The sequence below is a fragment of the Chiloscyllium plagiosum genome, unplaced genomic scaffold, assembly GCF_037043375.1.
Source record: "Chiloscyllium plagiosum isolate Xiang-an unplaced genomic scaffold, Cpla_swu_hap1 HiC_scaffold_24, whole genome shotgun sequence".
NCBI classification, from domain to species: domain Eukaryota; kingdom Metazoa; phylum Chordata; class Chondrichthyes; order Orectolobiformes; family Hemiscylliidae; genus Chiloscyllium; species Chiloscyllium plagiosum.
In genome coordinates this window covers 45597579-45613895 of record NW_028270162.1, presented here as the reverse complement: position 1 = coordinate 45613895, position 16317 = coordinate 45597579, and the positions used below count along the sequence as shown (strand labels likewise).

General features: G+C 41.3%; 1 protein-coding gene across 3 annotated transcripts in view; it reads left to right on the top strand.

Annotated features, from left to right (window-relative positions):
* Positions 1–16317, top strand: part of kremen1 (kringle containing transmembrane protein 1) — a 214769-nt gene that overhangs the window by 107627 nt on the left and 90825 nt on the right. For all 3 annotated transcript variants that reach the window (XM_088000118.1, XM_088000116.1, XM_043715909.2), the window contains exons 4-5: positions 8986–9110; positions 15170–15323. In XM_088000118.1, coding sequence (XP_087856244.1) covers positions 8986–9110; positions 15170–15323 — 279 coding nt within the window. The remainder of the gene's footprint in view (positions 1–8985; positions 9111–15169; positions 15324–16317) is intronic.

The following is a 16317-nucleotide window of genomic DNA, read 5'->3' as shown; positions in this document are numbered from 1 at the left end:
TAATCAGATCACACCTCAATTTTCTACTAATCAAGGGAATACAAGCCAGGCTTACACTATTGGTCCTCAGAAATTTCCCCCTTGAGCCCCAAAATCATTCTGATATTTTTGATTGACTTTAACTCCACTTTGAGGAGAAAGTGAGGTCTGCAGATGCTGGAGATCAGAGATGGAAATGTGTTGCTGGAAAAGCGCAGCAGGTCAGGCAGCATCCAGGGAACAGGAGAATCGACGTTTCGGGCATTAGCCCTTCTTCAGGAAACAGGAGAATCGACGTTTCGGGCATTAGCCCTTCTTCAGGAATCACTGAAGAAGGGCTAATGCCCGAAACGTCGATTCTCCTGTTCCCTAGATGCTGCCTGACCTGCTGCGCTTTTCCAGCAACACATTTCCATCTTTAACTCCACTTTACCGATCATGAATTATATAATGACATCACTTCGGAGTTCTTAAAGGAAATAATCCATTGTGTCTGTCGCTGTTCTTTGATGGAGTTGACCATGTAATCCTGCTCCTATTCTTTCTGTACAACTTTGTAAAAATTTCTTTCAAGTTTCAATCATTCCTCTTTACAACATCAATTCAGCCATTTTCTCAGCAAGTGCATTTCCAATTACAGCACCTTGCTGTGCATAAAATAGATTTCCTCATATTGCCTTTGTTTTCTTATTATGTTGTTGGGTTACAACTTCTTTGCCACTTAAAAAAGGAGTCTCTCTCTCTCTCTCTTTTATTCTCTCAAAACCTCAAATGATTAGGTGATGGCTCAGTCAAATCTCCTCGTGACTTGCTGTGCCCTACGGACAACAGTTATAGCTTCTCCAATCTCTCCAAAGAACTGATACTTCTTATATGCACTCTCCCCAAGGCCTTTAGTGAAAAAAGAAATGACACTGGATAATGGATTTCATGTTGAAGGGAGCTGATCCAATGATGTTTACTATCGGTGACATTAGGCCTGAGTGATAAGGACATCAGTCAATGACGCAGTGTTAAATCTAACAGCTGCTTTGCAAACTGAATCTACTTTCTGGTATGTTAATCATTCTAGTCTCAGTCTTGTAGTGAAACTGCCCATCAGGTAATATATGTATTTATTGATTACTGTGTAGTGTGGGTGTATTTAACAGTATCTAATCAGTCAGTCTGAGGCTGAAAGCAATCCAGGGATATTAAGAATTTAATCAAAGTAAAATGTGTTAAGGTTCCGGAGTGATGTGAGTTTTCTAATGCCTGTGACAAATTAGACCTACCACTTTCCCACCCAGTGGTGAACGTGAACAATGTGAACTAATTTTAATACAAATAGATACTTCAAATATTTGACATTTCTTGTGTGAATCGCAAGTACACTGGGGTAGGCCATGACTCAATGCGACAGTGACAATGACTTGACGTCTATAATTAAGCTCATATTCCTTTGAGTACAGAAGATTTCAATGTGATCTAACAAGGGCCTAGATTTTTGATGTGGACTTGGGAGTGCAGAGTCAGGGAAAAATACTGGTCCCACATGTCTGACTCCTGAACAACTGGCCCAGATGGTCCCAGGATGGGGATGGATGTTACCAGGAGTCAGGAGACAGTGAGGTCTGCAGATGCTTTAGGTCAGAGTTGAGAGTGTGTTGCTGGAAAAGCACAGCAGGTCAGACAGCATCCGAGGAGCAGGAAAATCGAAGTTTTGGGCAGGAGCCCTTCATCAGGAATGAGGCTGGGAGCCTCGGGGGTGGAGAGATAAATAGGAGGGGGATGGGGCTGGGGAGAAGATAGCTGAGAGTGCAGTAGGTGGATGAAGGTGGGGGTAAAGGTGATAGGTCGGAGAAGAGGGTGGAGCAGATAGGTGGGAAGGAAGATTGACAGGTGGGACAAGTCATGAGGGCAGTGCTGAGCTAGAAGGTTGGAACTTGTGTAAGGTGGGGGTAAGAGAAATGAAGTACACATTGATGCCCTGGGGTTGAAGGGTCCTAAGGCAGAAGATAAGGCATTCTTCCTCCAGGCATCGGGTGGTGATGGAGTGGCAATGGAGGAAGCCCAGGAACTGCATGTAATCGGCAGAGTGGGAGGGGGAGTTGAAATGTTTGGCCATGGGGTGGTGGGGTTGATTGGTGCGAGTGTCCTGGAGATGTTTTCTAAAGCGCTCTGTGAGAAGGCATCCAGCCTCCCCAATGTAGAGGAGGTCGCAACAGGAGTACAGATGGTTCCAGTATGGGGGTGAGTGTTACCAGGAGCCAGGCCATCTGCCCTTGCTAACAGTATGGAGGGTGGCTGGGTGTGGATGCATGATATTTGAAAGGCTGATGTTGGTGTTTTGGGACTTATAGGGAAAAAAATAAAACAGGAAATAGCCTTCTGGCCCCTTGACTGCACACCCATCATATCCCCTCATGTCCACAATTCACCCATGCCAGTCCATGTTCCCACTCCCCCTTTCCCATGGCCTTTTATATCCCCTATCCCTCTCTACTGACTCCCAATGACTCTTCATAACTCCTGTGCTAATGTGATAGCATCATGCCAATCCATGTGCCCACAACTACCCTCTACCCTATGCAAATCCATTTAAAATCTACCATGCATTAGAAACCATGCAGAAATGCAATAAAGTAAAATTTGAAGTCTTCTGAAAACAGCACTCATTCTTGGAAACCCATACTATACTTTTAAATTCATTCCACTAATTAATCTCTTTTTAAAATAAGCAATTGTATTCATAACCTCACATTAAAGATATTATAACCACTTGGAGCTGCCAATCAAACTGTGAACTTGCAGTCACCCCTCTATGATAATGGTAGGCTGTGGAATCAGTGTTGGTAAAGTATTCTTGGTGAATTTCTGCAATGCACCTCATATTTTACAGCACAAAAACAGACTATCTGACCCAACAGGTCTATTGCTTGTGTTAATCCTCCACACAAGACACCTCCCACCTTACTTTACTACAACTTTTCATTACACACTTCCACCCTTTCTCCCTCGCTTCCTCTTAAGTGCATCAATGCTAAGTGCCTCAAACACTCTGTGTGGTCATGACTTCCAGTTTCTTGCCACTCTGATATTGTATTCTATAATGCATAAACCCTCCCTACAGACAATAAGATAAATTGAACAAAAAGAGAGATAATCTGAAGCAAGACCTGTCCAAATCCTTAAAAAAGCAAAATAGTGAAAGGATTTCCCTGCAAATTTTCTCAAGAATTTCAATGCTTAACTACTCTAAATTCAACAGCAACAGAAATGGATCTATTCCCCGATCACAAGTTAATTCAGGGTTTCCGTTGACCTGCAACTGAGTTGGGCAAGTTCCAAATATATTCTTAGCCTTTAATTTGGCTACATTGTTCACCCTATAATCTTACTGTTCCCTTGTTTTTAATGTTGATGCTCATTTTGAAGGTGGGAGTAAGTTAGCCAAACCTTGACCTCATTGCTGAAAATTGTCTTGAAGATTGCATTGTAAGACAGTCAAAAATATTTGTCATGTTGCACCATTCATTCAACCAGCTTGACCACTGACACTGTCGTGTAATATCACATAACAGAGATGCATGGGTGGCCATATTAGGATGACACAATGGTTCAGTGGTTAGCACCGCAGCCTCATAGTGCCAGAGACCCAGGTTCAATTCCAATCTTTGGTGACTTGCCTGTTGGGAGCTTGTATGTTTTCCCCGTGTCTCTGCAGGTTTCCTCCCACAGTTCAAAGATATGCAGGCTTGGTGGATTAGCCACAGTAAATGTGCCGTGTTGGGTATAGGTTGGGGTCTGGGTGTAAAGTTCTTAGGAGGATCGGAGCAGACTCCTTGGGCCAAATGGCCTCCTTCCTAATTGTAGGGATTCTAGAATCAAGTCAGAAAGTTGTATTTGAACTAAAGTGGCCCACAGATCCTGCAAATTGAACCCATGGCTTTCAATCAGATTTTTGAGAGAGAAAGTCTTTGGAGCAAGAATTGAATCCATGTATCTCTGAATCAGAGCTAAGCATGTTAGCCACAGAGACACACATGAGATGCTCATGGCTTTCTCCAATGTTAAAGTCAAGGGTGTATTGTTAAGTCTCCCACATCTCTTTAATAGGAGACTCACCAGGTGAAGGGTACAATGATTTTGTTTTTGAGGTAGGACTTACTTCTAACTAAAAGAAAGAAAAACCATTGAGCAATTAATCGTACCCACAAGACCGAAATATTCCTCCCGTTAGATCTTTATCAAACAGCAATAAAATAATCAAGAAATTATTTGAAAAGGTATTTAACCTTTGAACATCTTTGAAAAGAAACGTCTCTTAATTGCATGGTAATATTTTAATCTAAGTAGCATAATACTGTGAAGAAGGATCATTTTTCTTGAAACGTTAACCCTGTTTCGCTCTCCAAAGATGCTGTCAAGACCTGCTTTATTTCTCCAATAACTTCTATTTTCATTTCAGATTTCCAGCATCCATAGTTCTTTGCTTTATTTTAAGGACAGAAGCAGTTTAGTACCAAAGGGTCAGGGACAAACTAAACCTCAAATTAAAGGCAGACCCAATCATACAGACCTTCACCTCAGGGTCAACCCCATTCCAAACCAAGCATTTTTCAAAGGCAATTCATTGCAGCTACTTGTATTCATAAGAATATAAGAATTTTAAAATGCAATCAAGAAGAGTAACAGGCTCAAAAATGGCTATTTGATTAATCGACCGTAACCACACAACTTCTCAAAGCTTCCTGCAATTCCTTCTCCCACCCAAAATCATCTAATCATCATTTGTGCTCAATTACACTATTTTCCTTTCAATAGATAGCTTTCTTCATGGGGAAAGCACTTTCTGAATGACTAACATGACCAAACAACATTCTTCTGAGTTATATTTTGATACAAGCCATTTAACATTTGAATTTGCACATTGTCAATGAGGAGATACAGTTCTTATTCCACAGATCTGCCAAGGTTAGAGTGAAAAACAATTTAACTTTCGGCTTCTTGATTCTTAATATTTGATTTTGGTCTACCCTGACGTTTGGAGACAGTCTGACCCCTGAAATGTATGTTGGCTTTCTGAAAGATATCCTTGTTTGTCTCGTTTCCTTGCTTCATCCCTATACCAGCTTAATATTTCTTTTCAAAACTCTGTACGTTTCTTGAAAAGATATGGAAAATTCTGCTTCTGCCACTGTTTATGGTGGGAATGACCTCAGGGAATGTTAATTTTCTCCACACTATCCAAAGGGAATAGTGCAAGTTTAGAGGAGATAAGACATTGACAAAGGGCAGATTTATACCACGTTCCTTCTAGCTCCTCACCATGTCAACCAAATGGAAGTCAGGAAGGACACCCACCTCTGTAAACCTGGGGATCTAATTTAATGTCACCTTCTCATTTATATCACTGGATTCAGTCTTCTGTTTCACTCTGGGACTCCATGTTTTAGGCATGGCAGTGAAACATTGGGAATAGCGACCAGGAGATCGAGGTAAACTTAAGCTTGAGGGCCAGGAGAAGGAGGTGCCTTTGATTGTGGACATTTCTGATCCTCCCCAATCTCTTACTTACTTTGCCATGGTTGCTGTCAGCAGCCTAACCCTGCAAAGATTTGAACTCTATTCTGTCTGCTACAGTGATGATGTTGAGGAGAGGTCTGTGTGAGGGAGTGTATGAATGACGGAATTTTATGACCTAAGGCTTCAGGAGGTTGTTCAGCTTTTCCACTCAGTCAGCCAAATTTTGAAATTGGAATCTTTAATGTCCTTTTTGTGCAAATGATGGGAAGTTAAACTCAAACCTGTAATAGAATCCAATGTCGAATTCCAGTTAGGGTGTCACAATCTCCTGGCCAGCATCTATCCTGCACCCAACATCATTAAATTAGTATGTTATCTAGTTGCTCTTTGTGAGATCTTGCTGTGCTTAAATTAGCTACAGCATTTATCAAAAAAAAGCCGACATGGCTCAAGAATCTAAATGACAGGGATGTGCTTTAGGATAAGCTGAGGTTGTAAAAGTTGTGTGTATGAGAGCTTATCTTTCTAACAAATATTTGCATTTAGAAATCTCCGACCTGGACGCTGTAATCTTTTAGTGATTATTTGACATTATCATTATCTGCTAGTTATATTGACTAATAAAATCCTTCTTACTCCATTTGTCTCATCTAAATTGTTAATAAACTTTGAATAACTGTATCAGATTTGTTTTTGTGATGGGACATCATTTTTATAAGTAAAAAGGTAACAAAGACTAGCTTTAATTTTAGAAGAAAAAAACAGAAATTGCTGGAAAAGCTCAGCAGATCTGGCAGCACCTGTGGGGAGAAATCAAAGTTAACGTTTCTGGTTCAGTGACCCTTCCTCACAACTGATGGTAGCTATTTTCCTAACCGTCATCAGTTCTAGAATCATAGAATCCCCACAATGGCCATTCAGCCCATCGAGATCACGCTGACCCTCTGAAGAATATCCCATCCACACTCACCATACCCCTGTAACCCTGCATTTCCCTTGGCTAATCCACCCAGCCAGCACATCCCTGGATAAAATGGGCAATTAAGCATTGCTAATCCACCTAATCTGAACATCTTTGGACTGTGGGAGGAAATCGGAGCATACGGAGGAAATGCACGCAGACACAGGGAGAATGTGTAAACTCCACACAGACAGTCATCTGAGGGTGGAATTGAACCTGGGTCCCTGAAGCTGTGAGGAAGCAATGCTAAACTCTCAGGCACCTTGCCGCCCTCTGAGGCAGGGTCACTCAACCCGAAAGGTTAACTTTGATTTCGCTCCACAGATGCTGCCAGATCTGCTGAGCTTTTCCAGCAATTTCTATTTTTATTTCTTATCTACAGCATCTGCAGTTATAGAGTCATAGAGATGTACAACATGGAGACCCTTCGGTCCAACTCGTCCATGCCGACCAGATGTCCTAACCCAATCTAGTCCCGCCTGCCAGCACCCAGCCCATATCCCTCCAAATTTTGGATTATAGAGGCGTCAGGCAGTTATTGTATTCATGAGATTGAAGTAATTCATTCTGATGAATGGAATTTCATGTTATGAGCATCTATTGAAGCCAGTGATCGATAGATTTTGGAGATTAAAGGAATTGAGGAATATAGGGGTAGCATTGAAAGGTTTAGCTGAAGAAAACATCAGTCATGATCTTATTAATTAGCAGAGCAGACTTGAGAGCCTAATCCTGAACATCCTTCCTATGTTTTTAACTTCAGGAACAGAGTGGCCATTTAACCACTTCAACATTTAATTATATCATGGGGTTGATCTGCACCTTAACGTCATTGACATGTCCCCATATCCTTTACTGCTATAGGTAGTTTTTCTATAACGCGATGGTTGAGTTCTTGTGCAACCCTCCATTATAGGAAAATCGCGCTTTAGAAAACACCGCTTAAAGTGTTGGCGATACAATCGCATTACAGCCAACACACATTGTAAAAGTTCGTGCTTTTAAAAACAGTGTCCACAATTCGTCAACTGTGGCACAGCGAGTTCGTGTTGACAAACCGTGCATTACAGCAGAATGGCCTGCACTTAACACTGAATTATCTATCTCAGTCTTTGAAGATACAATTATCCAGTTATCCACAGCCTTTTGGAGATGAGAGTTCTGAATTTCCACAACCGTTATGTGAAAAGTTGCTTCCTGGTTTCACCCCTGAATAACCGCATTCTAGTTTGGATATTGCATTCTCTTGTCCTTCCTTGATTACCTGATAAATTAGATGCCCTGTATCTAGCCATTCAAATCCATTAAACATCTTGCTATTTCATATTGAATGGAATGCCATCTATGTTTCTTCAGTTAGTCTTCAGAATTAATATTTTTATCTTCAGTTTCACATTTGTGCATCTTTTCTGCAGCCTCTTCATTCATTTTCAACACCTCCATTTAAACCCTGGGGTCAGTGGAACTTTACCAGCCTCAGATGTGTATCTAGGACAGTACAGTGACGCTGGTTAAGTGTTAATCACACAAATTTGCTGCAAAGATGCTGCGCTGTTGCTAATTGAGGATTGAAGTGACTGAATTTTGGAATTTTAATTAAATTGTACTTGCTGTCTGTCCTACTAAATATGGATCAGGCCAAATTGTCTGCCATCAATATCTTGAGCAGTTCAGGCAAAGATCATTCTGCCGAGTACGATTTGTGGGAATAAGCAACCATAAAGAGCAGGGTTTTGTCAATGTTTTGATCTGTTTTGCTCACAACCAAAGCTTAACGGATCTGGGCTTCACTGATGTCTCAGTGGATCAGTGCAGGTCTAGCCCACACAGGCCTAGCTCCACTGGGGAACCACACATTGTTCTGTGGGGACCCTGGCTGTAGTTCAGGTTTGTGTTGCGACCCTGCACAGTATATTCCAGAGACATGCAGTGGAATTTTTAAAGAGCCAGGCCAAATAATGGCAGAAAGTCTGCTTGTTGACCAACTCATGTCATTGGACAATTCCCCCGGAGTTGGAGGGCTAATGGGAGGCCTTCCCACTCTGAGACATTGGCAGCTCTATCAGCCAAGTTGGTAGCTGCAAATTCACAATGGAGAGTAAGAGATTGCCTGAACAAGGAGGAGCCCGTTGAAGAAGTAATTAATCAGTTTATTTTTGAGAAGGCCCCAAGGTATTGGGATTTACTTCAAGTCATACGGAATGGGCCAATGAGCTCTTTGAACCTTGGCAGCTCAACACCATCTTCTCAAGGGCAACTAGGGACGGGCAATAAACATTGGGGCAGTCAGTGATGTCCATGTCCCATGAATGAATTTTAAAAACTCGTTTGCCATATAGCAATGAAGACAGTAACTCAATCTTCCCCACATTTACTTTTAATTATCACCTGAATCTGTTGTCTCACGCAAAGCTATCTGACTTACTATCGAACCAAGGGAAACTAACTGTCAATCAGTTTGAATAGCCAGCTTCTGTTGCTGTATCTTGAAGTTACCTTACATCGTTGCTAATTTACTGCTTTTTGATTACCCTCAGTGCCGGGCTACCTGGGCTGTTTCAAAGACAATGGTGACCCACCACCTTTATCAGGCAGCAGTGAAACCTCCAACAAGCTGACCATCCAGACCTGTATTAAGTTTTGCAGGAGCAAGCGATTCAAGGTACATGCCAGATTACACTTTTAATGCATTACAGAAATGAACTTCTGAGACAAAGGGCTTTCAGCTGGGGTGGAAGAACTGGTTAAGTGTGTGACAGTGCAGAAGAGTTACACTCAATTGTGAGACTCAAAGAAATTGGATTTGAAAGCCACTGGAAGTGACTCTGTTTTAACACAATCACAAGGCCTGAAAATTGTGGGTCATGGGACATTAAGCAAAGGAGATGTGAGGATAAAATGCCAGATTTCTTCCATCACCTTGCATGTTTTTATTAATAATATTAAACTTGTCTAATAACTCCCACCCTGAACAACTGGTTTAATTGGAACATTTTACTCTGTGGGGTTGGAGATGGATTCAGAAGCTTATATTCCGCTCAACCTCACTTGGGGAAGCTGATCATTAGAAATTACGAGCTCTTCATTTGTTGGGGTTGTGACCTTTGGTGACAAGGAGATGCTCCCTTATCCACAAAGCTTGTCTCAGGCTCTGCTCCTACCTGTTCCTGCCTCTTGCCCAGGGAATGAGAATTGGAATACGAGAGACAGCTAGCTGAAGTGTGTCACTGGCAAGAAGACAGTCTTCAAACTGTGTTTAGGTCATCATTAGTGGATATTATACTGCAATAAGGTTAAGTCTGGCTTAAAGTAAAGTTTTAAAATAAACATGAGCAAACAAGGCACATGGGTCATCTCATTTTCAACCCTCTCTGGCTACAGGTATTATGCTGGAGGACTGCCAACGCTGTAACATTGCTAAAAAGGGAGGAAGGTGCAGACTGAATAAACACTGGCCAATCAGCCTGACATTGGCAGTTGCCAAATTATTGGAAGCATTTCTGAGGGGCAGGAGAAAAATTTTAAAAAGCCTGGGATTACTCAAGGACGGCCAGCATGTGTTTGTTAAGGAAAGGTTATGTCTGAGTATTTAATTGAAATATTTGGGGAGATAATAGAAGCTGTCAAGAAGAGTACATTGATATAATCAATGTGAATTTTAGCCATTGTTCAGAGTTCACATGACAGACTGGGGATCAGCTGAGTAAATATTTTTAAGATGCAGAGTAAAGTGGCAAGTTGAAACCAATCTTGGCTCAACATGTCAAAGGGTAATAATCAAATGTTTTAGTGACTGGAAGACTATTTCCATTTGGGTTTCGTGGCCTCACTGCTAGGTCCCTTGGTATTTGAGTTATAGAGCAATGATATAGAACCCAGTATAGGAGACTGTTTACAGATGATAGAAAAATGGCTGTCTGGTTGATTGTGAGGAAGAAGGCTTTAGACTCTGGGAAATATCAATGGATGGCTCAAGTGAACAGAAAAATTGACGGTCTGCCTGGAAGAGTGTGAAGTAATTATCTTAGAGAGGTTAAACAATGCAAGGGAATGCACAATAGGTGATTGGATGTAGGATGGTAAGAGGATTGGAGACACCTTGGAGTCCTTGTAAAATACAGTGGCGTAGTGGTGATGTCACTTTTTTTAGTAATCCAGAGGTACTCTAATCCTGTAGAGACCTGCGTTCAAATTCAACCATAGCAGCTGGTGGTATTTAACTTTGCTAAATCTGGAATCTAAAGTGAAAACACATCTGGTTCACTAATATCTTAGGGAAGATAATCTGCCATTTTTAACAGATCTGGCATACATGCGACTGCAGATCTGCAGCAATATAGTTGACTCTTAACTGTCCTTTCAAATGAACTCGCGAGCCACTCAGTTCAGGGGAAATTAAGGGTGGGGAACAAATGTTGTATTTCACAGTAACACCCACATTCCATGAAAGAATTAGGAGGAAAACAAAAATCTCATTACTTTTCTAAAAGTAAAAGGATAGGCAGATCCTGGTCCAAAAAGACTTTCCTTTATTACATGGTCCAAGAGCAGGTAGAATAGCTCAAACAGTATAAAACACTCGTTAGACACAGCGAGAGTATTGGCTACTGTCTGGCCACATCACAGGCAGGACGTTTCAGACAGGCGACTCCAAAGGTGAAATTGTGCATTAGTAGGAAAAGAAACATTTTGCCGTGAGGAAGGATTGAATAGGTTGAAGTTGTTGCTTTGGAACAGAAGAGGCTAAAGGGGGATTTAATTGAGGTGATAAAATTATGAGAATTCTAGAGAAAGTATTTGAGAAGGATATGTTTCCCTTAGCGGATAACATAATAAATGGGGACATAGATTTAAAGTCATTACATAAAGGAATAAAGGGTTATTTTTTCACCCGCTGGAATTGTCCTAAAAGATAATGAAGAATTAAAAACCCTCCACTGCATATAAAAGCTAGTTGAACATGCATTTAAAATGTTTTGTCCTGACCCTAATCTTAACCCTATCACTGTGGGCCAAGAGCTAGACAGTGAGAAGAGACTACAAGGTTAATTTTTGAACACCATGGATCATATATCCTCTTTCTATGCAGTTGGAATATTGGTGCAGGAGCAGGCCTTTGGCCTGTCAAGCCTGTTCTGCCCCTGTGGATGACGGCTGATCATCTCCCTCTATATCCTGTGCTACGTTCATATTGATTAATAACTTTAAAATCTAGAAATCTATAAATATCTCTCTTGAACTTGCTCAATCCCACAGCTCTCTGGGATAGAGAATTCCAAAGTTCACCACCATCTCAGCCACATTCCACAACAGTCCACCACATACTCATTTTCAGTTAGAGATGGATTACCCCTTATTCTGAGACGATATCTCCTTTTATTAGATCCTGCCCTCACCCACGGGAAAGATCCTTACTTCATCTACTCTGTCTTGCCCTTCAAGGATTTTATAATTTGGGACTGAGTGCATGTAGCTGTTGGGCAAGAAAGTCTGAGCTTTAATTTCATACAAATCTAACTTATTTTGTAGCTGTTGTTGGCACTAAACTGAAATCTACAGTTTAGAGAAGGTAATTGTTAACCTTAAGCAGGGATTTGACAGGGATTCCGATGGAGGAACAGCTTTATTTAGAACCAGAAAAACTGTATCCTTATTAAATGAGTCAGAAGCATATAAAACTAGCCAACTTAGTCCACCTTGGAATTTGAATGCATTTTACAATAGAGTGTTTGATTAGATTAGATTACATTACAGTGTGGAAACAGGCCCTTCAGCCCAACAAGTCCACACCGACCCGCCGAAGCGAAACCCACCCATACCCCTATATTTACCCCTTACCTAACACTACGGGCAATTTAGCATGGCCAATTCACCTGACCCTGCACATCTTTTGGACTGTGGGAGGAAACCGGAGCACCCGGAGGAAACCCACGCAGACACGGGGAGAACGTGCAAACTCCACACAGTCAGTCGCCTGAGTCGGGAATTGAACCCGGGTCTCTGGCGCTGTGAGGCAGCAGTGCTAACCACTGTGCAGGAAAATGATTGAGGTTCTCCCAGGGAATTGGGGGTGGCGGGGTGGGGTGGGGGGTGGGGGGTTGGGAGTGGGGTGGGGTGAAGAGGTGTCTCATGGCTTTAGCTATTTGCCTAAACCTTTTCAGCCTCCAGGAATCGATTCTTATTCTGCTACAGGAGATAAAGCTGAAAATTGGTGAGTATCTGCTAAACATTTAAGATGCATTCTATTCTGGTGTGGGCGTAGTGGTCCCTGGTTTGTGAGGCGCTGGCACTAGTTCTAGGGAAAGTGGGATGATCTTCACCTGAACTGTGCTGGGGCCTGGTACTCTTTCCACTGCATAATGAAGCAAGTAAAGAGGATTTTAAAGTGAACAGTGGAGGTAAGCGATCAAATGTGGGAAAACGTGGTAAAACAAAGAATAAAGTCAAAGCTAACGAGAAAGTTATTAATGGGAAATGATAAACAAAATATGACAAGAAGGTATTGAGATTGGGAATCAAAGAATCAACCAACACATAAGACTAGAATTTACAAAGTGAATAACAGGGTAAAACTAAATACTCTGTATCTGAATGCAAGGAGCAATCAAAACAAAATGGATGCACTGAGATGACAGATAGAAATAAGTGTGACTGGTTCACCATTACTGGAAAATGGCTGCAGGAGGGCATAGATTGGAACCTGAGTCTAGATGTTTTGGAAAGACAGGCAAGTAAGAAAAGGTGAAAGGGTGGTTCTGTAGTTAATGATGCTATCAGCACAATAGAGAGGGATGGCTTAAGTTCAGGAAACTAAGATGTGGAAAATGTTTGTGTAGAAATGAGAAATGATAAAGTCAGTTGTGGGTGTGGTATACAGGCCCCGCAATAATAACCACACAGCAGGATAGGGCAAAAAATAACAAAAGTTTGACAGAAAGGTTTGATGATACTCATGGGAGATTTTCACCTATGTATTGCCACAAAATGTCAGATAAGCAGAGGTAGCATAGGGGTGGGGCTCATAGAATATTTTGAGGGTACTTTTTACAGCCAACCTAAGCAGGCTATATGAAACATGGTATCAAACAGTGAGGTAAGATTAGTTAATATTTGCATAATAAAAATGCCCCTATGTAGCAGCGACCATAATATGATTGAATTTTATATTGAGTTTGAGGGCGAGATGAGCAGGTCTGCACCTATTATTTAAATTTAATAAAGGACAAATATGACAACAAAACAGAGCTGGCCAAAGTGAATTAGCAAATTAGTTTAAAGGATATGGTTGATGAAATGCAATAGCACACATATAAGAGGATATTTCAGCATTTACAGAATACATGCATTCCAATGAGTAAGGAAAATTCCAAGGGTTGGAGCCCCCATTCATAGTTAACTAGAAATGTTAAGGATAGTATCATACTTAAAGAAAAAGCACATATTTTGCATTGATAGGTATAAGGTCAGAATATTGGACAGAATGTAAAAAAACAGTAAACAAAGCTTTCTTTCATTAAAATGCAGATCTGATTTTAACAACAGAAGTTTATTATGCACAAGAAAAAAAGATAGAGCAAGCTGTCTATGTACAACACTATTTGAAATGATTCAAAACACTCTAAAGTAGAATCCCATCTACTCCAACAGCATCATATTACAGTAGAGTCAGAGAGTCATATAGTACAGAAACAGACCCTTTGGTCTAAGCAGTCCATGCCGAACATAATCCCAAACTAAACTAGTCCCACCTGCCTGCTCCTGGCACATATCCCTCCAAACCTTTCCTATTCATGTTCATATCCAAATGTCTTTTAAACATTGTAACTGTACCTGCATCCACCACTTCCTCAGGAAGTTCTTTCCACATGCGAACCACCCTCTATGTAAAAGAAATTGCCATTTAAGTCTCTGAAATCTCTCTCCACTCGCCTTCAAAATATGCCCTGTGGCCTTGAAATCCCCCATCCTTGGAAAAAACACCTACCATTAACTCTATCTGTGCCTGTCATGATTTTATAACCTGTGTAAGGTTATTAAGTATTTTTAAGGCTGGGTCAATAGATTTTTGTTAAACAAGAGGGGGATTAGGTGGAAATGTGGTTTTGAAATTACAGACTGATCAGCCGTGACCCTGTCAAAAGGCTTGAAGGAGCTAAATGGCCTACTCCTGTTCCTGATTCATATGTTCAAGAAGATCACCTCACATTCTTCCAAACTCTGCAGAATACAGGCTCAGTCTTATGCAAATTTGATAAGGGTAGAATTTAGTCTCCTCCTAGGAGCAGGTTAGGAGGCAGTGGAGCAAGGTAGTAGACATTACCATTCAAAAGCTCCAGATATCTTTGACAGGAGCAACTCTCAACGTCCAGATTAACATCGGCATCTTCAGAAACAAAATTCTCCTTAATTCTGGGAAGTATACATTTGCCAGTTTACAACATGAGGCAACATAATACTATGTGCCAGACAGATTTCACTGTCACTCACATTTTGTCGAGAATGCAGAAGGGAATTTGGAGAGATGAGGAGAAGGAGCCCAAGAAAAGAGTTGAACAGGAAGCAATTCTTAAATAAAAAAGGCCATGCAGTGAAAGATGAGTTGCATAACATTTGGCTGTCTGAATACTTTGCGTGAAACAACTTCTCTTTTTCTTTTATAAAATAACTCCAGCTGTTCAGTTTTAGATCTGTATTGTTACCATTATTCATTTATTGTTGCAGCTTGCTGGCATGGAGTCTGGATATGCATGCTTCTGTGGGAATGATGCTGATTACTGGAAGCACGGAGAGGCGAACAGCACAGAATGCAACCACGTGTGCTTCGGTGATCACACCCAGCCCTGTGGAGGAGATGGAAGGATAAATATCTTTGATGGTGTGTATTGTGAAGATAGGGCTTGTTCTTTGTCATAGGAAATAATTCTTGTGAGAGAATTGGTTGGGACTTTGATTAGGTCACTTTTGGAATATTGTGTGCAATTCTGGTCGCCCTCCTATAGTGAGGATGTTGTGAAATTTGAAAGGGTTCAGAAAAGTTTTACTAGGATATTGCCAGGGTTGGAGGGTTTGAGCTATGGGGAGAGGCTGAGCAGTCTGGGGTTGTTTTCCCCAGAGTATCGGAGGCGGAGGGGTGACCTTATAGAGATTTATAAAATCATAAGGGGCGTGGATAGGGTAAATAGACAAGGTTTTTTTCCCTGGAGTGGGGGAGTCCAGAACACGAGGGCTCAGGTTTAGGGCGAGAGGAGAAAGATTTAAAAGAGACCTAAGGGGCAACTTTTTCAGAGGGTGGTACGTGTTTGGAATGAGCTGCCAGAGGAAGTGGTGGAGGATAGTACAATTTCAACATTTAAATGGCATCTGGATGGGTAATTGAATAGCAAGGGGTTGGAAGGATATGGGCCAAATGCTGGCAAATGGGACTGGATCAATTTAAGATTCCTGGTTGGTATGGAAGAGTTGGACTAAAGGGTCTGTTTCTGTATGTATATCTCTATGTCTCCATGGATTGGAGATTCAAAGCGTGATAAACAAAATAACATATTGGAAAATGTGAAATTGTCTTTTTTGAAAGGAAGAATAAAAAAAAGCATATTATTTTAAAGGTGAGAGATTGTGGAGTTCTGAGACGCAGAAAGATCTGTGTGTCCACTTGCATTTATCACAACAGTTTGGTATGTAGGTACAGCACGTAATTGGGGAGAAAGTGAGGTCTGCAGATGCTGGAGATCAGAGATGGAAATGTGTTGCTGGAAAAGCGCAGCAGGTCAGGCAGCATCTAGGGAACAGGAGAATCGACGTTTCGGGCATTAACCTGAAGAAGGGCTAATGCCCGAAACGTCGATTCTCCTGTTCCCTAGATGCTGCCT